This window comes from Hyperolius riggenbachi, chromosome 3 (genome assembly GCF_040937935.1).
Source record: "Hyperolius riggenbachi isolate aHypRig1 chromosome 3, aHypRig1.pri, whole genome shotgun sequence".
Classification (NCBI taxonomy): domain Eukaryota; kingdom Metazoa; phylum Chordata; class Amphibia; order Anura; family Hyperoliidae; genus Hyperolius; species Hyperolius riggenbachi.
This window is the reverse complement of record NC_090648.1, coordinates 144,037,581-144,064,795: the sequence shown is the minus strand read 5'-3', so window position 1 is coordinate 144,064,795 and position 27,215 is coordinate 144,037,581. Positions and strand designations below refer to the sequence as shown.

Genomic DNA, 27,215 nt, shown 5'->3' with positions numbered 1-27,215 from the left:
TGTCTATGGCTTAAACTACCTACAGGTATGAAATGACAGAAATGTCCACAGTAGTAGCCAGCAGATGGTCAGAACTCAAGATCAAAATGGTAGTTTTTCACAAAAACAGGTCTGACTGATACTTAGCAAGACACGCCTATGGCTAGATCCTTAGTTTAACAGCCATAATACTACTATGCTTTTATAAAGACTTAAGAAAGGGCTTCTGTCATTTGAAGGATCACAGTCACACAAAACAGCAATCAGACCAGACACTGTCTTGCTACAGTCCTGTTTTTTTTTTTTTTTTGCATTGTACATGAGAAATGGATAGAAGACTGCCATTTGCATTTTGGATTCTAGTGCTTACATGAGTTGTACAGCTTATATTATTGCTGTATGTGATTCCACTTATGGGTGTACTGGCACAGTTTCTTAGTTGATACTACATTGCGTGGGCCATACTTGCTGAGTTGACATATATTGTATGTCCTGAGTACCTCTATGTATGGTAACAGACAGCGGTGTAACTACACGGTAGCAATGCCTGCAACTGCGGGGGCGGGAGGGGAGGGGGAGTGGAGAGGGGGGGGGGGGGGCAAGAGCTGATACAGATTATTTACTAGCCGATATTTTGGGTACCTACATTTCTGGGCGCCCTTTTTGCATGTACGCGTTCATCCTCACTACTGCATTCTAGTTTGCATTCCGGATTCCTCTTTCTTCTCTGTAAAGGGGCCAAATATTCTAGTTCATTCATGAATAACGCCTGCACATAATTGTGTCAGTTCTACAGGGTGGAGCCAGAGTGATCACATTTTTCATTATTTTAACTTTTATTTCAAGTATGTAAAATGTCAAATACATGCATTAGGCTAGGTTCACAGAGGTTAGTTGTATAACGCACGCGTTATAATGACTGTGAACTGCAATGGAGACTGGACAAAGACTTTAATTCAAAGCCTGCATGCAGCGAGTTAGAATAACACAATCAGGTACAACGAAGTACAGTGAACAGCCCCATAGAATTGTATGGGCAGTGAGTTGACATACAGAATTATTCCGCAATGCTGAATGCAACTGACCACTGTGAACAGGGCCTTTGTCTGGGGCACAATACTGATATTAAAGAAAACCTGTAATGAGAAAAAGTTCCCCTGGGGGATACTCACCTCAGGTGGGAGAAGCCTCCGGATCCTATTGAGGCTTTCCCCGACCTCCTCGGTCCCACGGTGGCGGCGAAAAAGCTCCTGGAACGCCAGGGATGTAAACATTTACCTTCCCGACTCCAGCGCAGTATCGGCTCTCCGCTCGGAGATAGGCAGAAATAGCCGATCGCTGTCTGGCCGCTCTATTGCGCGAGCCAAGTCTCCTGCGCCTGCGCAGTAGAGTGGACCCAACAGAGATCGGCTATTTTCACCTATCATCCGTGCTGAGAGCCGCAACAGTGCTCCAGCTGTAGCCAGGAAAGGTAAATAAATCGGCACTTATCAGCCTTGTCGAGGGAGGATTCCGGGACACTTCGGGGGAACCAGCGCTGGATTGCCTGCAGCTACAGCGGAGGGGGAAGCCTCATTGGGACCCTGAGGCTTCCCCCTACCGAGGTGAGTACCCCCCAGGGGACGTTTTTTTTTTTGTTACAGGTTCTCTTTAATAAATAACCTTTAGGAATATATTTTTAGTTCTTTGAGGTTTGATTATAAGTTACATTATCCTTTCATCTGATACACAGGTTTTTTTTTATCCTTTATGATGGCATCATAAATATTTTTCGCATTGATCCCTGCTGCCAATCTTTTAAATCACAACACAATTTTTCACGCCTCTGGAAAATAAAGGTAGCGTTGGTTGTGGTGTAATAATGCACGAGAGAGGCAGTTATAGGCCCAGCTATCACATAAGGGACATACTGCTTGTGTTTACTGAACGCAGACCCTGGTATGTAAGTGCTCCCTGTCCGTGCATCACGCAGGACAAAGAATGATTTGCTACATAAAACAGTGCAGCCTGTTCTCATAGAGTCTCCCGCAGGACCGCATTGTGCACACTGCTCTTTATGGCTTTCTCTGATCAATACCATTTATAGGCTGTAATCCAAAACCTTTGTGAGGAACCAAAGAGCAACATATCGATGGCTTGGTTTTACAGCTGACCTGCTCTATTGCGCTCCCCATGTTTACTCGGCCTCCCCCGCCTGGCTATTAGTGGAAAAAAACAGAGTTTAAAGTGTTTTTCTAACGGCGTCCATCATTCTCCAGCCACTAAAGGTGACAAACCTTTCCGTAAGCTTCTGACAAAGCAAATATCACTCTCTAAAGCAGCCCTCTGAGTTATCATACAAAACAAAATGTTTCAAGTAAGCAGCTGTGGTTTTCCATGATGCATCACTCCTGAATATGCAAATAATTTCTTTCTGTTCCTGGAAGCAAGGCTGCACATCCGGTACCACTGGTGTATAGTGAGCCTGTAGCTAGTATATTTTACAGAGCCACACCAATCCAACATACATACAGCCTGTTTCTGACTTTTTGGCCCTCTCCAGTGCATGGTATGGATGGATATGGCTGTATGGGATAAGGCTTGAACCAGTATTAAGGAATACCCAGGCAGCTCATGGTGACCTAGAAACACTTGGAAGGTATAAAAAGCGAAAAGAAACCAAAAAGCCCTATATAAAAAAAAACAACACTAAATGTAATTTTGCCTTCTTAAAGAGGAACTTTATCGAAAAGGGGAAAAAATCTATCAATACATTGCAATATGAAAAGTTACAAAATAGAAGAGAGATCAAGAAATAATTGATATTCGTCATGTAATTTGTTCATATTGTTTGATCCACAATCAACCTGCTCGTCATCATCTTTATTACTGGCAGACATATTAAAAAAAAAACACAGCATCAAATGCCATTATCTATAACCACACCCCCTAACAATGTGATAGGCTAAAAAAAAATTACTGTTTTTTTTTTTTTTTATAGATATACATATGCACAGAGAAAGATGCGGTTAGGAAACAGCTGCTATTTCCCACAATGCAAAAAGGCTCCCACAGTGTGATGTCAGGACCTAGGTTTTGACATCACACTGTGGGAGGGGTTTCACCATAATATCAGCCATACTGACCCCTCTGATGATGTATTTGAGAAAAGGACAAGATTTCTTATCGGAAAGGGGATATTAGCTAATGACTGGGGTGAGGTTCCATCGTTGGTTACGGTTCCTCTTTCAAACAGAGGGTATTTTCGATTATGTGAAACCACAGTTGCTCGCTTAAAGCTGAATTATCAAAAATCCCTCCTGTTTAAAGAAGGTAAAATTACATTTAGCTTTGCTTTTTGATAGAGGTATTTTGGTCTCTTTTAGCCATTTATACCTTCCAGGTAGTTCTGGGTCACTCACTATGAGCTGTCTTGGTATTCCTTTATAACAAGGAAATTTTAAGGAAACTTGAAGTTGGAGGAATATGGAGGGGGGAGCATTGCTGACTTCCTTTTGGAGTCAGAAGAACTTTTAAGATTGGCCAGTAAATCGTATCATTCCAATTCAAAACTTACTGCCTTAACTGATGGTTAACACGGTACAAAACTCTGCCACTAGCTGCCTTTTAAAATATATTACAGGCCTGATTTTTGATTGATCATCTTTCTAATAATTTTGGAGTTACTGCCCCAGAACTAGTATACAGATTAAGTGTCCCGACTATACTTTCCCTCTGCTTCTCTGGCTGCATGCTTGTTCCAGGTGGGTGACGCAGAAGCTGGAAAACCATCATGGTACTCAGAATTTTTTTTTTTAAAGGTGATAACGCTGGCAGCCTCTACCCAAGACTGGTTGGAAAGATCAGAAACTTCCCCTAGCCATATATTTACAGGTTCCCAGATCCCTAGACAGAAAATGTTCACCAAGAGGTGCATCAGTTGTTTTGTGATGTCCAAGTTAGTTGTCAATAAGATTCCTATGGAACAACAACTTGAACTGTGGACTGCAGGCATACCAACCATTAGCTGTAACATATGGTAATTATATGTATAAAACACAACAAACTTTTGTTACTGAAACAAAATAATACAAATACTGCAGCCAAAATTATAGAAAAATTATTTTACAGGCTTAGTGGACATATGTGGTGCTCACCATCTTTAACTTTGTTCGAAAAGAATTTAAGGCAGTTCATACAGCATTACTGTATTTTATAGCTTCTAGTGCATACAGATCCATATAGATATAGAGAAAAACCTGATACACAGTTGTGTAGGATTGAGGACAGAACTTCCAGTACAGGTATTGGTGTTCTCTAAGCCAGTGTCTCAGCACTTCATTGGTACGTACTCCTTTTGAAATCCCATTAAAAATTCTATTCTGGATGGCAGAAATAGGCAAACACCTAACTATATATGCTACAATCTTCAAAGCAGTACAATCGAAGAGGCTTTGTTTTAACAACTGCTTTGGGGGCTTTTATTGTGATTCAGTGATGGAAATAACGAGTACGTAGATACACGTGCCCTCATAGATGAATCTAGATAAGACTCAGAACATTTATATTGTGCTTTTCTTCAGGCAGATTTAAAGTGCCAGAGCTGCAGCCCCTATGGAACTCTCAGTAGGCAGTAGCAGTGTTAGGGAGTCTTGCCCAAGGACTCCTCACTGAATAGGTGCTGCCCTACTGAACAGAATGAGCCGATATTTGAACCCAGGTCTCCATGTGTCAGAGGCAGAGCCCTTAACCAGTACACTATTCATCTACACACTTGTTCTGATAGAATATACGGAAATGACAATGTGAACCCTGGCTTTAGCACTTAGAAGACTCTGCTGCAATAAATCTCTGGTTGCCAGCTAATCATGTTTATAATATTGCAGAATTAATATCACCCATGGCTGGAGTCATTAGTGTGCAGAGGGGGGGACCATAAGAGGTGCACTTCAGAAGCTGTTGACTTGCAGTGGGGGAGCAGAAACTAGAGGAGCGTTTGATAGAATAATCCATGTCTCTGTTTAACAAGCGTGAAGCAGGATGGGGCCGCGGTGATGGAACGCCATTGTTTAAGGGTTGGCATCAGACTGAAAGAATGGCTCTTGCTGGGCCTTCGCAGCCCGTACACTGGCATAATGAAGAGTCTTGTAAATTATTAATGCTGTGCTTATTTAGCCTCATCTATCTCGCAGATAATGAGTGATTGGTTTTATACATAATTACAGGAGCAGCAGCACTGAGAAAATGTATTCTTTTATTGAAGGGGGTTCATAAACAGAGAAAAGCGGGTGTTAATCTAGAGAGGCCCTGAAAGGTAACAGCGTAGCGAGTCACACTACAGTGCGTCTTACTGAAAGGGAAGATGGGAGCTTAAATGGAAGATCAGCAGGAGTGCAAGAGGCAAATATGAGTGGGGATGAAAGTAATATATGCAAGAAATAATAGCTGTAATCACGTCCATGGAGAAGAGACATCTCTAAAGTTGTTGGCATGCAATGGCTTTATTATTGCTGAAAGATGGATTACATAATCAGCTCAATCATTCACTGACACACAAAAAGAAATTACTGGAGAAAATAAATATGTGAGAGGTAAGGTTTATAGCAACAGATAAAATGAGGTTATTTAATGACAGTTTCTGTGTAAGGTCAGAATAATAAATAAAGGATACACAGCAGTCCCTAATACCCGGCACCGGTGGGGATCGCCTTACGCCAGATACGTGTGATTGCCAGTTGCTTAAGAAACCGGCCTAAAATGCACAACCCCCCCCCCCCCCCAAATACTTACCAAGCCTCCAGTGATTTCTAGCAGCCTTCCTGCATCACCTAGCAGGCCTCTAGCAGCTTTCCAGCTTCCCCCGTGCACGGAAGCTGGCAAGTCAGGTGATGCGCATCGGGTCACGTGTCACGCTGACTTGCGTGCACGGATGCTGGAAGCTGCTAGGATCCCGCTAGGTGGTGCAGGAAGGCTGCTAGACATCGCTGGAGGCTCAGTAAGTATTTAAATAGCCTCAAAACCCGCCGAATGCAAAGTCCTTGTTATCACTCAGGCATGCTGATTAGTTGAGACTTCTGGTTGCCTAAATTCCGGATAATGTGGACTTCGCCATTCCATTACAACTATTTTTACTTTCTTTTTAGCAATCCTCACAATGGTCTCCTGTAACCCAGATGTTGGATATAAAAACTTGAGCAGCCTATTAGCACAAGATCTGTAATACATACTGGCTAGATTTGCTGCATCACTTGTGTTCTGCAGTTATAGTGGATGTCAGTGTACATGAACATGACACCGTGGGGGTGACTTACTTATGAAATAATACGCGAGGATGGTTGTAAAAATTCCTGAGTGGGCATTGAAAATGGACTGAGAGTGAGGTCATGCGACTCAATGCCACGATGTAGCTAATCGCTGTCAATGCTGCTTTTTAAACAATTTTTTGGGTCAGGGAAAAGTTTCTAAAATAACCCTTATACCTAACAAAAGAATGGCAGGAGCTCACTTTCCAGCAGCTCCTGGCTATTTAAATGATCTGCATGGTAAGCCTATCAGCTAATTTAAAGACACAGCAAGTGCACCTGTAGTGCCAGATCAACAAGGACTGAACCAATTAAACTACTGTATAGTATATCCTTTGTCCTGGAGAGAGACATCAGTTTCACATAATAATGCAATTTTGTGGTAGCAGGGGTGGCACGTGCAGCCTGACTCTATGTCCCCTCCTAACCACTGCTATGTGTCTTGGGAGATACATTACCTGTAAATTGCTCTAAGCTTCAGTGGTGTGCAGTGCAGAAAGGTTCCCAGGTGCTTGCACCACCTGAGACCACCACCCGCAAGCTACATCCCAAGGAGGTGGAAGCAGTGCAGCCCCTGGAGTGTCCTTACCACCAGGTAGACCACCCACAACAGTCCACAAAAATAAACACAAAAACACAAAGAATGGCAAGTGCTCACACCCAGGCAGCACCTGGCTGTTTAAGGAGGAACTTTAATCAAGGATTGAACCTCATCCCAATCAGCAGCTGATCAAATAGATCATCAGGGGGGGGGTCTCTGTAACTGGTATTGTGGTGAAACCCCTTCCACAGTGTGATGTCATGACCTAGGTCCTGACAATTTGCTGTTTGTGAACATTGTTGCATTGTGGGAAATAACAGCTGTTTCCAACTGCCAAGCAACCAGTATCTCCCTCTGTGCACCTGTATATCTATAAAAAAAGACCTTTTAGCCAATTGCATTGTTAGTGAGTGTGGTTATAAATAATGGTAGTTGGTGCTGTCTAGCTTTTTTCTTGTCTGCTAGTAGATGATGACGTGCAGGTTGATTGTGGATCAAGTAACATGTTTACAAACAACTAATTACATGGGGAATATCAATCATTTCTTGATCTCTCTTCTATATTTTGACTTCTCACTTTGCAATGTATTGATTTACTTTTTTCTTCCACTACTATTTTCCAGTAAAGGTACCCTTTAAATTAGTGAGTAATTGCCATGCAATTTCAACATTTTGCCTGTAGGACGTAATGGTGGACTGTTTATGGATAGTGTAAACAAAGGAATTTGGAGTGGCACACCTTACCCGCACGTTGGGTGCTAGACCTGGGTGCCAAGCCACGTCACCTCAAAGTCCACCGTCACAAGTAAGATCAGGTCAGCACGCCGTTGTCTCAATGCAGTGTTCCGCTTATTGCATAAGTCAACACCGACTTGACAATTGTTTCGGGCCATAAAAAGGTCCCCTTCTTCAGAAAAGTGCAGACATACTATCTATCTATACTATCGTATGTCTGCACTTTTCTGAAGAAGGTGACCTCTTTATGGCCCGAAACAATTGTCAAGTCGGTGTTGACTTATGCAATAATCGGAACACTGCAACGAGACAGTGTGCTGATCTGATCTTACTTGTGACAGTTTATGGATAGTGAGTATGGACAATTGTGTCTAAGCAGTGAGTGTGGACTGTGCACAAGCAGTGAATATAAACGGTTAATGTACACACAGTAAGAAATGACAGTACACAAGTAAGTGTAGCCAAGGTGTACAAGAGCAGTGAATAAAGATAGTGTATATATATATATATATATATATAGTGTATACATAAAGAACACATAAGCATTTTACCTCCACTGTCACAGTTCGGTGTCTGGAACGTTCCAATTTTTTAGAAACTGGCACATTTAGTCGGCTGTTGGTACAGTCCAGCGTCCCGCTGGTCAGGTACTGAAGAAGTTGGGTCATGGCCAGTTGGTCACTGTAGTGCAAATCTAAGTCAGTGGCCCAAATCTAAAATCAAGAACAGCAATATATTTTAAGATTTATTTTTTATGATATCTAACCAATTAAAATCAAATTAGAGGAAAATCCGTGCCCCTGACTTGTCTGCAAATAACGCAATATTTACATGTAAGTTTATGGTTTAGCTATGAAAGCTAATGTAATGTTGCTCACAGGGGTCCTGTTTTATCATCAGAGCTTCTGCAAAGACTTCACCTGCAGAGTTACAGCTGCTGTCATCTGGTAATATCACACCATTGCCAGTCATGACGTTGTAGATTAACACAGAAGAACCAGTTTCATTTCAAACATTACCATTTACGCCTGGATCAGGATTTATACAAATAAGTATATCTATTTCAGTAGAAAGCATAATGATTTGGTTCATTTTTTTCAAAGCTGAGAATACTGATATTTTTTATAAATTTATATCATTTTCATAAAACTGACTGCATTTCTGATTTAAAGCACACCTGAACTGAGAGAAATATGGAGGCTAACATTTATTTCCTTTTAAACAAAGCACATTTTCTGGCTGTCCTGCTGATCTTCTGCATCTAAAGGTGTGTACACACCGTCTATTAATGTCCCCCGTCGGGGTGGGGGAGCGGCGCTAACAATGCCATCGGCGGTCTCTGGGGGTGCCGGGTAGATTGTTTGCAGGTTGGGGGTCACAAGCCTCTCTACACATGCCTGATTATCAGCCGAGGCAGTCATTATCTGCCACCTCAGCTGACTTTAGTCAAGAGTGTGTACAGAGGCTTAAAGAGAACCAGAGATGTTGGAAAAAAGCTTTTATACATACCTGGGGCTTCCTCCAGCCCCATAAGCCTGGATCGCTCCCACGCCGCCGTCCTCAACTGCCTCTATCTGCCGGTACCGGGTCCCGTACTTTCGGCCAGGTGACGCAAGCACAGTGCGTCACTTGCGGCCGACGCTGCCAATTGTACGCAAGAGCAGGGACTCCTCCATATCCTTACGCATGAACCTCCATACTACGCAGGCACATGCGTAAGGGTATGGAGGGAGCGGAGGACGGCGGCGTGGGAGCGATCCAGGCTTATGGGGCTGGAGGAAGCCCCAGGTATGTATAAAAGCTTTTTCATTTTTTCAGTACTGTTCGTCTCTGGTTCCCTTTAAGACAGAGATCAGAGAGATCAGCAGATGTCATTTTATTAAATGCATATTTTTCCTTGCTGGTTTTTGTTGTTGTTGTTTGCTGTTTTAGCCAACTTGAACAGCTAGAGCAAGAAGCAGAGATTTCTGCTAGTTGGGTCACAGTTAGAAGGGGTAGGGGGAAAAAGTGTAAGGGAGGCTAGTCCTGGGCTGTCTCTCCCTAATAAATATGCTTGTTTGTGTAATATAAGGGATGATGATTCTAGAGTAGAAATGTCGCACCAGAATGTGTCCCTTAGCAACCAAGGGACAGACAGCTGCAACGAGAATGGGAATAGGAATGCAGCAAAGGTTAGATAGATAATGGTGGTAGAGGATACAAATATTAGGCACACACATACCCTATTCTGTGAAGGCCATAGAGTGTGTTGTCTCCTAGGTGCTTTGGTTAGGCATGTAGCAGAACAAATTGACAGATTATTGGGTGGGGCTTAGGAAGGAACCGTCATAGTACACATTGGTACCAATGACAAGGTTAGCGGGAGATGGAAGGTCCTCTAAAATTATTTTCAGGTATTAGGAGATAACCTTGAAGCAAGGACCTCCAAGGTGCTGTTCTCTGAAATACTACCAGTGCCATGTGCTACACCTGAGAGACAGAGGGAGCTTAGGGAATTAAATAAGTGACTGAGAAATTGGTGCAGGAAGGAGGGGTTTGGGTTCCTTGAGAATTGGACAGACTTTGCAGTCAGCTACAGGTTCTACAGTAAGGGATGGGCTGCACCTAAATGGGGAGGGTGCAGCTGCATTGGGGAGAAGATGGTTAAACGGTTGGAGGAGATTTTAAACTAGGAGGTGAGGGTAAAGTCTCAATATGTGGACAAGTTAGGATAAATAGACAGTGAGAGCCTAGCATTATAAGGAATGAAGACGGGGAAGGGACAGTGGTAAGAGTAAGCAGGTATCCATATCCCCCTCAGGTCAGGTGTACTTTAACTAATTTAACCCGCAGGCTCTTAAAGTGAGCCTGAAGCCAAATTAAAAAAACAAAACAAGAAAAAAAGATACTTGCCTAAGTAGAAGAAAGGCTCTGGGTCCTTTAGAGACTTCCTGTCCCTCTCCTGGTCCCGGCGTTCCTGCGCTGGCTCCCCTGTTAGCAGTCTCTGACCGATGGGTCTGAGACTGCTCTTTGCCGCAGCGGGGAGGCTTCAGAAGTCTTTGGGAGGCCGAGTGCTCCCGAAGATGGGCCACTCCGTACTTCGCATATGCAAGCGCTCAAGAGACTGCTAACAGCATAGGTCTCACCAGTTAATGCAGGTACAGTACTTAAAGTGTGTTCACATGTCTGTGCAGACTCCAGCCTGGATGATACTGTAGTGTAGCAGCTATGCACACACAAGTCCCAGATGAAAGGCAAACCCTCTGTAATCAGGCAATAGCTTACACAGGAAGCATAGGTCTCACTGGCTGGTGCTTTTGAGGTCCCTGCAGGCCCAGAGTAGTGTGCAGATAGCGAGCAGGCTACAAGTGGCTGCCAGCCTGCCCACAGGTCATGGGTCTCTGATTGATGAATGACGCATGTGCCCGCCCACTTTCCGCTTTAGCTGGATACAGAATCCCGAAGGGGACAAAAACAGGTTTAGTATAACAGAAGTTCTATTATATCAGGGTTTACTATACCAGGCACTACTCCAATATACTTATAATGGGGCTTGGCCGGGACCTGGACACATAGCTTACGATACCCGAATGTTTACTATACTAGAGTTTATTATAATACGATTATACTGTATATTAATCTAATCAGTTCTCATTTGTTTTTAATTACTGTATTTCAACACTAAAACAGAGTTTTTAGTGTGGGTATAGTAAGAGGTATAGTACAGTATTAATTAGGCCTATTTTTAATAGTAAGTGAGCACACATGAGCACAAATTTACTACCTCCATGTAGTAGGAGCGTCAACAGATTTTGAATACTATTAACAAATTATGTAGGTTAGCTCCCATACTACATGGAAGTGGAAAAAGTGCCAATCAAAATTGGATGTGTGTACCAAGCAAAACTCTCAAGCAACCAGAATCTACACTTATCCAGCATCAGCCGATTCCTGCTGGTGCAGGATAACTGTTTATTGTATACGTAATCTGATCACAGTCCTCTTTACAGTACAGTAGATAGTGGGCAGCACGGTGGCGTAGTGGTTAGCTCTCTTGCACTGGAAGCGCTGGGTCCCCGGTTTGAATCCCAGCCAGGTCAACATCTGCAAGGAGTTTGTATGTTTTCCCCGTGTCTGCAGGGGTTTCCTCCAGGCACTCCGGTTTCCTCCCACATCCCAAAAACATACAGATAAGTTCATTGGCTTCCCCCTAAAACAATTGGCCTTAAAACTATGATACATGCACTACACGATACAGACATATGACTATGGTAGGGACTAGATTGTGAGCTCCTCTGAGGGACAGTTAGTGACAAGACAATATTCTCAGTACAGCGCTGCGTAATATGTCGGCGCTATATAAATACTTAAATAAATAAATATATTGTATGAGCATGGTCAAAACTTATTTGTTGTCTGCCACCAACTGGAAGCAAGTAGTACGGTAACCGTACATTTAATGATTTTGCTGTAAAATCAACCATTCAATTTGATTATTTTATCGGATGGAGAGAGAATCGAGTGTGTCCCAGTGTGCTCGATCAATGAAAAATGGACAATAACATGTTGAATTGACTAGCTTTGTGGATCAAGCAGGATGGAAGATATCGGTTGACTGTACAGGAATTAGCTCGTGTTCACATGATTTCAATCGACAAAAAATCGATTTTTGGTTTCAGAGCATGGAGGCACAATATTGCTCAGATTGTATGTGAAGGAATATTGCATAAGATTTTGCTTGTAGTGCATGGGATACTAGTCGATCGACTTTCGATCAACCACACTGAAGTTGATCACCCAATAAAGTCGATCCCTTAGTCCAGTGACCTGCAAACTTGGCTCTCCAGCCGTTAAAGAACTACAAGTTCCACGATGCATTTGCCTTTATGAATCATGACTGTGGCTGTCAGACTCCTGCAATGCATTGTGGGACTTGTAGTTTCTTAACAGCTGGAGAGTCAAGTTTGCAGATCACTGGCTTAGTCGATCAAAGCAAAATCATGATCAAGATGTAAAATATAATAGTATTATAGTACAGTAAGATAATAGTATTTATATACATATATTTTTTATTTCTCTTACTTAACATATATATGTATGTATATACTGTGCACTCATGCCTCCCAACTTTCTGAGGTAAGAAAGAGGGACACTTAAGCCACACCCCTAATCACACCACCAACACACTCCTACTCACGCGTACCATAAAGATTTCATAGGAAAAATATGTTGTGTTATAATTCAAACCACATTCTTCCTTTCTATCCCGGTTCATTTTCCTTCATATTAACAATTGAAAATAAGAAATACATCAATTAAAAGGATAGGAATACATTTTAGAGTCAATTAAACACATTTTTCAATAGAAAAATAAAGTTAGGAGCTCTGTGTGCACTGTAAGCTAAAGGAGGAATTAAAAAAAAAAAATCTTAGCTTTATTTCCCTTCTAACGTTGAGACCACAGTGCACCTGGGATGTTTAAATGAAAATGTTAATCCAAAGCCAGCACGATATGACATTGACAAGGTCACGGAGAGCAGGAGCACTTGTTACATTACAGAGGTCAGCTCCCCAGCATGCTTGAAGTGTCTGTGCCATTCAACACACTGACATCTGTCCTGATCAGTGGTTGATGTGGGGTCAGGCTTGGGGTCCTCCCTGTCTCTGTAACCTGCCAGCAGAACAGCACTCTCAGCACACTGTGCTGAGTCACTGGTGTAAGCGGCGGATGTTAAATGGCATCATTATAACATTATTAAGGGGTCAGCCAGTGCCTGCCTCTTGCTAAACTCCTGCTAATTTCTGAATCATATTCACAAGCAAATGCCCTCTAAATGAATCACTGCTGAAACACTCTTTAATAACCAACTAGCAGGAATCTGCTGAGCTATTAAAGATCCAATCCGTCATCGTAAGGATCTGCTCCAGGGGGCGAGGGAAGTGCTAATCGGCAGCTGGTAACGAGTGGCCCGCAAGGGACTTGTCTGCTTGTGTTATTTAGGGATGGACAAACATGACCAGAACAATTCAGTTCCTTTCTGCTGCCAGAAAACAGTCAGGATTCTGATGCTACCGCCACTTAAAGCAGATAGTTCTACTTCATTATTCAGTTTACCATGCAAAGGTGTTTTGGGAAAAAATAAGAAAGAATATTTCCATCATGCTGCCAGGAGAGTGCACTCCACATACTGCCATATGGTCAGTATTACACAAACTGTCCATACGGCTGAGGTTTACTAACCTGGCTATTTATAGCCTGCTATGCCAAGCTGACCGATTTATATCTGACTGGAATTCGATTGGCTGGTGATTGATTTTTACCCTACACAGCAAACTCAATTTCAATAGATTTCTGAAGAAATCAACTAAGCATAGATGCAATGCAATGGACCAGACCACCACCTCTCACTACCCCACAGACTTCACACAAAGTTTTAATCAACACATTCAATCAGACATTTAATTAATGAACGGCACGGAATCAATGACTGAATTGATTGGAAACCTTGGAGCAATAAATTACTGGCAGATTCATTCGCCAGAATCAAACCAGTCAAAATTCAATCAGAGACATTGATGTTTGCAGGGACGTAACTAGGGTGCATGAAAAATACCTTGTGGGGCCCTTGCTTAAAAAAACCTAACCTGCCCTTTCTCAGCCCCCTCAACCACGCTTCCCCCAAGTGTGGCCTGCATTTTTGACGCCCGGGTACCTTTTTTGCTCCCTCAGCCTAGAAACATACTGAGAAGTTTCCACCCTAAACTTTTTCTAGACTGTACAGACTATGTCTGCAGAAGAGATTAGGTGTGGGCCATTTAAAGAGCACCTCCGACCCAAAAAAGGTTTGAAAGGCCATACGTATATGTAGTCTATGCACTGTGTACAGTTACTGGTACATGGTAATGGATAAAACCGACTCACATTTATATCTGTAGTAGTACTTCCTTATTTCTCCTCATGTTGAAGTCTTGCCAAAGTACACCCTCATAATTGTGTCCTCCCCTGCAGCCTGGTTCCACTCCCTGCCCTCTGCTTGCCTGGATCAAATTACATCTCTTTTCACAGTATGTAAGGAGAAGAGATACAGAAGAACTGCTGCAGTTCATGTCTGCTATAATTCTTATTTCAGATGTCTGTCTGCCTGCCTGGATTAGATCACATGGATATGGGGGTTGAGTTATGACATCAATCCCCCAGCATTCTTTGCACCTATGGTTTGGAAATAAAAAAAAAATCACCCTGGTCCAATTTCACACTGGGGGAAGGGATTTCAAGACCAAGGGATTGATTCACTAAACCGTGATAACTCATATCACAGGCGTTTTCGTGTGCATATTCGCGTTTGGGTGCGATTGCAAATTATCACGCACAACCGCGAGTTTTTGTGTGGAAACTTGAGTTTTCGCACAAAATTCACGTCTGTGTGCGACAATTTGCGATTGCACGTGATAATTTGTGATCGCGTGAAAATGCGTGCGAAAACGGACGTGATATGGTTTAGTGAATCAAGCCCCATATGTGGAAACCAGTCCCTGGGGTGTATCACACTTTATTATGTGTGATTTTATATATCTTGGCAACTTATTAGGTTTAAAGCAAACTGTAATTTATAATGTAGGTACTCTTTAATGACAAGACTATGTTCTGTGTAACATGCTACAGTAAGATGTTATCCCTATATAACTACACAACAGTAATTACATAGCTCACTTATGCCAGAGAAATGTAACTGCAAATAATAGATGCAAGGGGTCTTACCGTCTGCTCAAGGCTGTGAGGGTCTATGAAGGTTATGAGTTCCACAGACATGTATCCAAGCACTCCACGGATTTTGCAAGCCTCTCCAATATGATTGCAGATTGACATCAGTACATCAGGGAGTACTGAACACTGGGGAACAGAGCTACCCACACATTGCAGGGGACTGTTACCATGAATCTGATCCCCACAGGACACCATCTGGATTTCGCCACTTGGGTTAATCAACAGGTCTACGGTGAGGCAAGTAATACTCTCTGCTGGAGGGTAAGCTTCAATTATTCCACCTAGAAAGGTAACAGTAAAGTATTTCACTCACGCTGCACATATACAGATTAACACAATTCAGATTAAAAAATACTTATATGTTTTTATGTAGCTGATATTATCATTAAATATTGTCAGAAATGTTTACAAAAAAACTCACGTTTAACTGTCATTGAAGGAGCAGCACAAATATAAGTATATCCAATAAAAGTCACGCCAGTGACACACAGTCCGGATATCACCTGTGTGTGTGGTACGGGAAAACAGATATCACCATGCAGCATATTCATTGTCGGAAACATAGATCCATGTGGCAGTGTAAAATAAGGGAGAGGCTAAAGGTCCCCAATAATGGTGCAATATTTTCCTCAGATGTGATCATGCAATCGGATTTGCGGGATCGTAAGAAATTGGAAGGTGCACATTAACAGGATTATTATTACACTATCTCTCTTCAGATACAATTGTAAAATCCAACATTTCCACAAAATTCTGTATTCCTATCAACTATAGAATCATTTCACACTGATTTTCTCCACATACTGCATGGTTTTCTGTACAATTTGAACGCACCCTAGGAAAATATTGCACCGTTAATGGGCACCTTTAAAGGTGGGTGCGGGGGCACAGGGGACATCACATCGGATGATTTGCGCACTCAGACACTTACTCACATCTAGTCCAGGATCTATGTTTGCGATCATTAATATGCAGCATGTCATCTGTAACACAATAAACAGGTGATATCTGGACTGTGACTGATTGGCGTATCTTTTTTTAGATATAGTTATCTCCACGGACACAATTTAAATGTGTATATTCCTTAATTATTATGGACTCCCACAGTTTTGCAATTGTATTTGCTAAAGTGTACCTGTTGCTTGTAGATTGGTCAGTAGTATAGTTATACTGTAGCTACTGTATACAACCACTATATTATAAAAAGTACCATGTAAAATAGCTAGTAAAAATAGTCTATAACTAGAAATAGTCTATAACTCCCCATATGTGTCGCGCCAAGGTCATGCGCATATAGCAGAACGCAATGGACATTAAGGTAAGTGCCTGTTTTTAATCTTGGAAGGTGTGTGCGGGCGGCTCTTCCCGGCGCTGGCCAAGCTGGGGAGATCGCCTGCACCCCCCAGCCTCCACCTCCGGGGTGCGGCTGTGTGGGTTCCAGGCGGTGAGAGAGCCTGGGCCCCCCGTGGCCCCCCGGTTGTATGGGGGCAATGGGAAGCCTCCTCGTGGCGCCCCTGGATAGTGCTATGTAGCATGAACTAATTCCCGCAGGGCGATTGTTTTGCGGTTTTTGGTTTTTGACCCTGCATATTTAGGCATGCGAAAGCAAATGCATATTTGCATGAGCAATGTCTCGTGATTAGCCAATAGGCCAAATTTGCAAAGCCAAATTTGTCAGGTTCACTTGGTTGATGCACACATTTTCTCTCTGTTGTAATTAACTATAACTAGAAATGTGCTGTCCATAAGGCCTTTTACATTGACATTTTTAGATGCCTGGGAAAACATAAATGATGCTTGTGGGCATCTCTCTAGAAAATTTTCAAGCATTTATTGGTTGTGGTTTTCAGGCCTCTAAATCAGACATTTAAACTTCTGGTTCCATCCAGTCACTTTGATTTCTTTACACATCCCAAAAACATACTGGTAAGTTAAATGGCACCCTCCCCCCCAAAAAAAATTGGCCTTAAAGAGGATCTGTAACATCAAAAGATCCCCTGGGGGGTACTCACCTCGGGTGGGGGAAGCCTCCGGATCCTAATGAAGCTTCCCACGCCGTCCTCTGTCCCACGGGGGTCTCGCTGCAGCCCTCCGTACAAGATGACGTCATTGTTTACCTTCCCGGCTCCTGCGCAGGCGCTCTGACGGCTGTCGGCTCCGAACTACACGGAAATACCCGATCGCCGACGGGTCTGCTCTACTGCGCAGGCGCAAGTTTCCGGCGCCTGCGCAGTAGAGCGGACCCGACTGAGATCGGGTATTTCCGTGTAGTTCGAGCGGAAAGCAGCCACAGCGCCCCCGCTGGAGCCAGCAAAGGTAAATATTGATTTTACAGTCGGGTCTGTCGCCGGCTGTTCGGAGGGCTGCAGCGAGACCCCCGTGGGACAGAGGACAGCGTGGGAAGCCTCATTAGGATCCGGAGGCTTCCCCCACCCGAGGTGAGTACCCCCCAGGGGATGTTTTTGAGGTTACAGAGTCTCTTTAAGGTGCATACACACATCAGACTATAGTCTTTGGAAAATGAAAGATCACAGACCAATCTTACCACCCTTCATGTAGTATGAGAGCCATACTCTACACAGTCTGTTCTATGGAGCTGAACTCCCCATCAGAAAAAAAATCTTTGCAAAATGCTGCACACAAACATGCTGCACACACTCAAAAGATCAGTTCCTGCAAAAGATCTGTTCCTGCAAAAGATCTGTTCCTGCCAAAAATCCATTCCTGCAAATTGCAATGATAGTCTATGAGATCTGCAGATCATCATACACACATGATTTAACTGACATTCATCTGCAGATCAGATCCACCAGGATGGATTTTCAGATCTGCGGATGATTGCTTGATCTGCAGATGAATGTCAGTTAAATCATGTGTGTATGATGATCTGCAGATCTCATAAACTATCATTGCAATTTGCAGGAATGGATTTTTGGCAGGAAGGCCTAGTGCACACCAGAGCGGTTCTGCTGCGGTTTGCGATCCGCTTGCGGGTGCGGATCCGCTAGGGTAATGTATTTCAATGGGCTGGTGCACACCAGAACGGGAGGCGTTTTGCAGAAACGCATACTCCCGGGCTGCTGCAGATTTTGGATTGCGGATGCGTTTCTGCCTCAATGTTAAGTATAGGAAAAACGCAAAAACGGCACTTCAGAGCGGTTTGCCAGGCGTTTTTTTGTTACAGTAGCTGTTCAGTAACAGCTTTACTGTAACAATACATGAAATCTACTACACCAAAAACGCTTCACAAAACCGCAAAATGCTAGCTGAAACGCTACAGAAAAAGAAGAAAAAGCGTTTCAAAGTTTGCTAGCATTTTGCGGATCTGCTAGTGGTTTTTGGTGTGCACCAGGCCATACAGATCTTTTGTAGATACTGATCTTTTGTGTCTGTACAGCAACTGTGTGTGCAGCATCTTGCAAAGATTTTTTTCTGATGTAGAGTTCAGCTCCATAGAATAGACTGTGTAGAGTATGGCTCTCATACTACATGAAGGGTGGTAAGATTGGTCTGTGATCTTTCATTTTCCAAAGACTATAGTCTGATGTGTGTATGAGCCTTTAGACTATGACAAAGACACTGAATTTTGACTACAGTGGGAATTGAAGCAAGGAAACTTGCTGCAGTTTAGATACTTACCTATAGATACTTACCTATAGAGAAGGGAAGGCTCTGGATACCATAGGCATTACTGATACTTGGTTTGTCCCATCATTCACCATTCACCATTGTAGTTAGGCAACCTGCTATGTACGCGAGTACTTCCGAAGCCAATCACTGTTCAAATGCAACATGCAGTGCATTTAATTATAACTAAGATTATTTAATTATAATTCAATTATTTCTAGTGTGAAACACCCATTAGGATTTCATTGTCTAAGTGCTTTCTAGAAGGCTGGCAATCAGAAAAGGTCTAAAAAGTGCTCTTGGTGTGAAACAGCCCTCATGGGCATCATTATAGCATTGGGAAGCCACCCATGTAAACTAAACCTAATAAACACCCAAATATCATCTTTAATTTTCCCAAACCAGGTTAGAAAATAAAAGCAAGCAAATGAGTGGTGTGTATGTCACCACTGTTTTTCTTTAGACTGTATTGAGGCTGGTTTCACAGTGGGACGTTAAAGTCCCATGTTACAGCAGCCAGTAACGCAGCCTAACTCACAGCACTGTAAAATCAATCAAACTGTTCACAGTGCACACGTTGCGTTACATTGTAACGCAGCACGTTTAAACAAAGTGCTGCATGCTGTACATTATACTTGGCTAAGCAGCGTTAGACTGCTTGCACATGCTCAGTTATGTTGGAGGAGGAGGTCTCCCCTCCTCCTCCGCGGCGTGAGACTCGTAGTGTTGTCCGGATCATGAATGAATCGTTTATTTGATCTGGATCTTTTTTGTGAGTCGAATCATCCGGATCATCACAATGAAAGATTCGGTTCACAGTGGATGTCTGTCTGGAAGAAACAGGAACATACAGAATGTACAGTGCAGGGAAAGTCCTGTCCAGGTAGTCATTTCACCCAGTCTGCTTCCCTAGTAAAATGATTAAAATGATTCGGTTCAAAGATCCGGATCTTTTCAATGATCCGATTCAAATGATCCGAATCCATAAAAAGATCCGGACTTCCTATCACTAACCTGGAGAGGCTGCTTTGAGAGCCGCATAACGTGGCTCAATCTGATGTCCAACTTCAACACCACCATGCGTTTCGTTAGGGGCACGTTATGCGACCAGAACGTCCCCTAAAACGCAATGTCTTGGTGGGAAAGTAGCCTTAGCTAATGAGATTTTTTAATTTTTTATACAAATATGGGCTTTGCCACGGTTTCCACTGTTTTTGATGCCTTTAATAGTTCTGAATTAGGGCTGGTGTACACCAAGAGCGGTTTTCAGCATTTTTTAAAACGCTTTTGGGGGGGAGGGGGGGGGGGGGAACCGATTGGCTAATGTTAGCCAATGGGCTGGTGCACACCAGAGCGGCTTGTTTTTCCCCCAAATGCAAACTCGGGTCCTGCAGCATTTTTGAGATTTCTGAGGCATTTCTGCCTCAATGTTATATATAGGGAAGTGGAAAACTGCTCTGAAAAACGATCAGAGCGGTTTTCCAAGTGTTTTTGTTACAGTAGCTGTTCAGTTACAGCTTTACTGTAACAAGATATAAAATCTGCTACACAAAAATGTTCCAAAAAATGCCAGGCATGTTTAGAAAATCTCTCTAAACATGCCTAGAATCGCTCTGAAAAATAGCTCCAAAAACCACTAGCGTTTGCAGATCTGCTAGCGGTTTTTGGTGTGCACCAGCCCATACTCATTCACCCTGTAGGTGAGTTCAGAAGTCCTGGACTGTGTATTACTCTTGGGCCACTGACTATGATTGTAACCATAGGATCAGCATGACAGATAGGGAGCTAGCAATTTGAAGAGAAATTAGTGGTGGTACCCACATTTCCATTTGAATGCATTTATATTAAATTGCATATTTCCAGTCTTGACACTACCAAAATTGTTCTTCTGGTGTGGATCTAGAAAATATGTTCATATAACTCCACCCCCCCCCCCCCCCCCTCCAAAAAAAAGAAAACTGAAAAAACTGCTCCCCTTATTCAGAAAATTATAAACATCATAACCAGTCCCTTGTTGTGTTGATCCTCAGTCTAAATAATGTGTATTTTTTTATCAAACACCCCAGTAGAAGAAGACTTGTGACAATCCTGCCAAAGCAGAGACCTCTGGAGTGTATATACTGTATTCTTACCATTGCTCACTAGAGCTTGTAGAAATCTAGACCATGTTGGGAAGCGCCTCTTGTTGACTGGCTGTGAATAATATTCCAGAACCTGAGGAAGCTCTTGCGAGATCCGCTGTAAAACCTTTTCCTGGTGTGAGAGTAAGACTGATATGAGAACAGTAAAGAGAATTTCATTCCCAGATTTATTTTTGGCTTGTATGACCCACAATGCCACACCAGATATTAAGCTGAAAAAAGAACCATTTACCTTACCTGGGGTTCCTTCCAGCCCCCTGCAGTCCTTCTGTGCCCTTGCTGTCATTCCCGCGACCCTCCAGTTAGCCACAGTGCATGCCAGTCATGGGCTACTGTGCATTGACAATCCTCTCTGAGCAATGTGCGTTGTACAGTTACATAGGCATAATGCCTGTTATAGTAGAACTCCCCAGACAAGGCATACATTGTTGGTGCTGGTGAGCTTATGCACTAATCACAAGTAAAACTGCTGTTTTTTGTAGCAGAAGTGTGAAAGTCTCTGTTTTTTATATAGAGTTCCTGTTTTAGTGAAAATGTTCAGGGTGCTGCAGAAGTCTGTGAAGGTCATGGTTCCTGCACACTGTGACTGCACACACTACTGGACAGGATGCAATTGCACCCAACCTAGGAATTCACTAAAGGCCCGTAACCACCTCGTGAGTTTTCCAGATGATTTTCCCCATGACCAGCGATTTTTTTGAGCACCAAGCAGTTGTTTACGCAATCTCGTAATGTGGGTACAGGTGCATGATCATGTGAACGTCGCTTAGAGTCCTGCAGCGATAACGACGTCACGTTGGATCAGATCTTTAAGGTCGCCAACAACTTCTGCGCAAAATACTGCGATCGCTTCAAGACTCATTTTTTCGCCTGTCATGCTTGTGTTTAGGGAGACGTCGCTCGATCCATCTCCCTGCATCGCGAGGTGAGTATATAGCTTAAGGGATTGCAAATTACAATCTTTTGGCTTGTTAAATCGGATCGAGTTAGTGATAATAAGGACTTTTCAGTACTTGACAACCTCCTTGTCTGCAACCTGGATTGGTCTTCTGCCTGTCTCTTAACCACAACCTTTTATTTTCATGAAGGAGTCCGCACACAAACCGTAGAAGCAATGAACGTGAAGTACACACATACATATATTCCACCATCACATACATGTGCAGACACGGTCTGACCTCAGACCGTGTCTGCACATGTATGTGAATGTGATGGGAGAATAAATACTTCACGTTTATTGCTTCTACGGTTTGTGTGCGGACTCCTTCATGAAAATTACTTGCACATTGCCTGGGGGTCCAGCACCAGCCTACCTACTGACGTGTGTGCGATCCTTGTATTGGAAATTTAACCACAACCTTGTCTGCCAACTGCCCTGGCCTTTCACCTGCCTATCAACTTCACTGAGTGCTTCCTGCCCTTCACCACTGTTCTGTTTCGATTTCTCCACTGTGGACTCAACTGTTCTTCCTTACTTCTAGTGATTTGGGTTGCCACTTGCGGCAAAGTAGTCTGCTACCCAGTGGGGTAGAGGCCTACTGATCCATGTGGGATGCTTAAGTGAAGACCAATCTTTGGGTAAAGGCCCAAATGTTATGCAGTTCATTGTCATGACACTTCTCTCTGGAGGAATACTACTAACAACATTTCAAATTAGTATAACAAAAGTAAGTTGTTAAAAAAAAAACATATGCTGATGTCAGATATTTTTATGATTTGATGTACACAATCTACCATTTTCAAAATGTTTGAAAGCTATATGCATATATTACTAAATATACTAACAAATACTAACTATATACAGTGGGATGCGAAAGTTTGGGCAACCTTGTTAATCGTCATGATTTTCCTGTATAAATCGTTGTTTTTTACGATAAAAACTATCAGCTAAATATATCATATAGTGATATTTGTGACACAGTGATATTTGAGAAGTTAAATGAAGTTTATTGGATTTACAAAAAGTGTACAATAATTGTTCAAACAAAATTAGGCAGGTGCATAAATTTGGGCACCACAAAAAATAAATGAAATCAATATTTAGTAGATCCTCCTTTTGCAGAAATTAAAGCCTCTAAACGCTTCCTGTAGGTTCCAATGAGAGTCTGGATTCTAGTTAAAAGGTATTTTGGACCATTCCTATTTACAAAACATCTCTAGTTCATTCAGGTTTGATGGCTTCCGAGCATGGACAGCTTTCTTTAACTCACACCACAAATTTTCAATTATATTCAGGTCTGGGGATTGAGATGGCCATTCCAGAACGTTGTACTTGTTCCTCTGCATGAATGCCTTAGTGAATTTTTGAGCAGTTTTTAGGGTCGTTGTCTTGTTGAAAGATCCAGCCCCGGCGCAGCTGCAGCTTTGTCACCAAAAAACTCAATTTCCAGTCCACAGCACCTTATTCCACATTGAAGCTGGCTTGTCCAAATGTGCTTTAACATACCTCAAGCAGCTCTGTTTGTGCTGTGGGCGGAGAAAAAGCTTCCTCTGCATCACTCTCGCATACAGCATCTCCTTGTATAAAGTGTGCCGAATGGTTGAAGGATGCTGTGAGAAAGCGCGGAGGAGCCGCCGCCATGAGCCGGCGGCGGGCGGCTCCTTCCGCACTCAGCCTTGTCTCGCACGGAGAGGCAGCCGCCTCCTCGCATCATGAGGCGGCTGCCTCCGTGCATGAGGCCGCAGAACGCGGCGAAACCGCCGCGTTGGGTGCGGCGAGTAGCCCGCCGGTCCCCGCTGCGGAGTCACCGCTGAGCGGGGCTGCGCTGGCTGGGACTCGTAGTCCCTCAGTATTCAGAGTGACGCGCGCGCGCGCACTCAAGGGAGATTTATGACAGGTAGAGGGGAGTCAGCTGACCAGGCTGGTCAGCTGACCCGGATTCTGCACCTCATTGGCTCATCACTGAGGGAGGTGCTGGGGGAACATTTGAGTATATATACGGCCGGCTGTTCACTTCTCTGGTGTCTGGCGTTGCGTTCACATACGTGGGAGCACCCAGATCCGTTAGTCAGATCCGTTAGTGTGCCGGGACCAGCTGGAGCTGTAATCCTACACTAAAGCTAGATTTGTTGATAGCTTAAAGTACTAGTTTGATTGTGATTATTTGTTATGACTTCTTGCCTGCCTTGACTACTCTTTTGAACTTTGATCTTGTACCTCGTTATTTCTGATACTCCGTTGCCGAACCCCGGCTCGCTCCTAGACTCTGTTTCTGCCTCCTGATTCTGTACCTCGATATATCTGATACCCCGTTGCCGAACCCTGCCTGTACTTTGACTACGCCTCTGCCTCTCGATCTTGTACTTTATCTGTCTGTGTGTGTACGACCTGGCTTGTCCGACCTCGAGAACCGACCTCATCATTGGAGGAGGTTCTTCGTTCTGTTAGTAACCCTTCCGCCTGAGGGTGACTTTCAGAAGATTCTTCTTGCTAGCAGTCTGACTCCTCCCGTCTTGGAGAGTTCAGGGGTGCGGAAGTAATCTGTACGGTACGTCTTACTGTACTGAGGTCTAGTCCTCTAAGTGTTACTGTTACACCAAAACACTACACTCTACTCCGGTGAACAGAGGTTAGCTGGTATATTGGATTATCGGTGATACTGCAGATCACATATAATCTGGTATACGTCTGTATTCCCCGTGACGCTGCAGGTCACCGGTAATCAGACCTCTCTGTGCTTCACCGAGCGTTACAGAACGCCAGACCAAAACACTGATGGAACGCACTGATCCTCTGACTATGCTTGCCACTTCGGTGGATAGCATTCATCAATCATTAAGCCAGCACAAAGCCTTAATTGATGCCTTATCAGGCTCTGTGAGAACCCTCCAGACATCAGCTGATTCAGTGCGATCCCCTCATAGTGATGACATACGCATGCCTGTGCCTGATAAGTTTTCCGGCCACAAGTCTGACTTCCGGAATTTCAGGAGTAGAGTGTTGTCGTATTTTGAATTGAGACCCCGATCCTCGGGGACTGAGGCCCAACGGGTCATCTTTATTAAAACCTTGTTGACTGGGGACTCCCAGTCCTGGGCATATAACTTGCCTGCTACCGATACCGCTCTGACTTCGGTAGACGAGTTCTTTAAGGCCATGGCCATAATCTACGACGACCCTGACCTTGCTGTGACCTCAGAGCGGAAACTCAAGCTTTTGCGGCAAGGCAGAGGGTCGGTCGAGGATTATGCGGCAGAGTTCCGTAGGTGGTCGGTCACCTCGAGATTTGATAATTTTGCCCTCATGGACTACTTCCTGTCTGGGTTGTCGGAAGAGGTCTCCGACCTAATGTTGACTGTGCCCGAGCCCAAGACAGTAGACGAGGCCATATCGTCGGCCATACGAGTAGATCGCAGGCTACGTCATCAGAGGCAGGCTAGGAGTAGTCACCGGGTCAGGGTGACCTCGTATACTGTACCGGCTGTTGCATCGCCAGTAACAATAACTCCGCCTGTCTCAACCTCTCCGGCCTTGCCTCCACCAGAGCCAATGCAAATTGGTCGGTCAAAACTGACCCAGGTGGAGCGGAGGAGGAGAATGACGGAACAACTGTGCCTATATTGTGCAGAGGCAGGGCATAGGGTGCGAAACTGTCCTAACAGGTCGGGAAACGGGTCTGCCTAGGAGTAGTGGGGGGTGACACCCTAGGCACACAATTTTCACCCCTTAAAGAGAAGAAACTGCTTCTCCCCTGTACGATTACATGGGAGAATAAGTCAGTAGCCACTGAAGCATTTATTGATTCCGGCTCAGCGGCTAATTTTATGAATTTTGCATTTGCTCAGGAGTTGGGTATTCCCCTTATTTCAGTGAATCCCCCCATTCAGGTCACGGCGGTGGACGATTCCCCGCTGCAACGGGAGCACCCGCTGTCACAGACCCCAGAGGTGAAAGTCACTATAGGGGTACTTCATGGGGAACAATTATCATTTTTTGTATTGCACATGTCAACCTCCACTATCATCCTAGGCATGCCCTGGTTGCAACTCCACTCACCTCAAATTGATTGGGCCACAGGGCAGTTAACCACTTGGTCACCTCGTTGTTTTCAGCAGTGTTTGGGGAAGCTGACCCTGGGGCAAACCAGAGTTCAGGTGGAAGGGGTACCTGACCAATATTCCGAGTATTCCGACGTGTTCTGTCCCAAAGCAGCAGACAGGTTGCCCCCACATCGCCCTTTCGATTGTCCCATTGACCTCCGTTCAGGATGTGTACCTCCCCGGGGTCATTTGTACAACCTGTCGGGACCCGAAAAAGTAGCCATGCAGGATTATATACGTGAAAACTTGGCCAAAGGGTTCATTCGGCCGTCTCGGTCACCTGCTGGAGCTGGTTTCTTTTTTGTTAAAAAGAAAGATGGAGGCCTGCGACCCTGCATTGATTATCGCGGCCTTAACAAAATTACAGTCAAGAACCGCTATCCCCTGCCACTGATAGACGATTTGTTCACACAAATTACAGACGCTAAAATCTTCTCTAAACTAGATTTGCGGGGCGCGTATAACTTGATACGAATAAGAAAGGGCGATGAGTGGAAGACGGCCTTTAATACACCAGACGGGCATTACGAGTACCTGGTGATGCCCTTCGGGCTCTGTAATGCCCCGGCCGTCTTCCAGGAACTCATTAACGAGGTATTCAGAGAGGTGTTGGGGAAATTTGTTTTAGTCTATCTTGATGATATTCTTATCTTCTCCAACAACCTCTCTGAACATAGAGACCATGTGAGGTTTGTTTTGAATCTGTTGAGGCAGAACTTCTTATATGCAAAACTTGAAAAATGTATCTTTGAAGTAACGTCCGTCGCCTTCTTGGGGTATATAATTTCCACCACAGGCCTGTCTATGGATCCTGCCAAGGTTTCGGCTGTGCTGGAGTGGCCACAGCCGGTGGGGTTAAAACCTCTTCAGCGTTTTCTTGGCTTTGCCAATTACTATAGACGGTTTATAAAGGGGTATTCCACAGTCATTTCTCCCCTTACAAGTCTCACTAGGAAAGGGGCAGATACAACTCACTGGTCTCCTGAGGCTGTACATGCTTTTTCCACTCTGAAGGGCCTATTCTGTTCAGCACCCATCCTCAGACATGTGGATACGTCCTTCCCGTTCATTGTGGAGGTGGATGCTTCAGAGGTAGGAGTGGGGGCTGTGCTGTCTCAGCGATCAGG

At 43.9% G+C, this 27,215-nt stretch overlaps 1 protein-coding gene across 2 annotated transcripts in view; it reads right to left on the bottom strand.

Annotated features, from left to right (window-relative positions):
• IQCH (IQ motif containing H) overlaps window positions 1-27,215 on the bottom strand; it is a 185,918-nt gene that overhangs the window by 15,970 nt on the left and 142,733 nt on the right. For both annotated transcript variants that reach the window (XM_068275033.1, XM_068275034.1), the window contains 3 exons: window positions 21,040-21,160; window positions 15,275-15,561; window positions 8,088-8,249 (listed from right to left, as the gene is read on the bottom strand). In XM_068275033.1, the coding sequence (XP_068131134.1) occupies window positions 8,088-8,249; window positions 15,275-15,561; window positions 21,040-21,160 (570 nt within the window). The remainder of the gene's footprint in view (window positions 1-8,087; window positions 8,250-15,274; window positions 15,562-21,039; window positions 21,161-27,215) is intronic.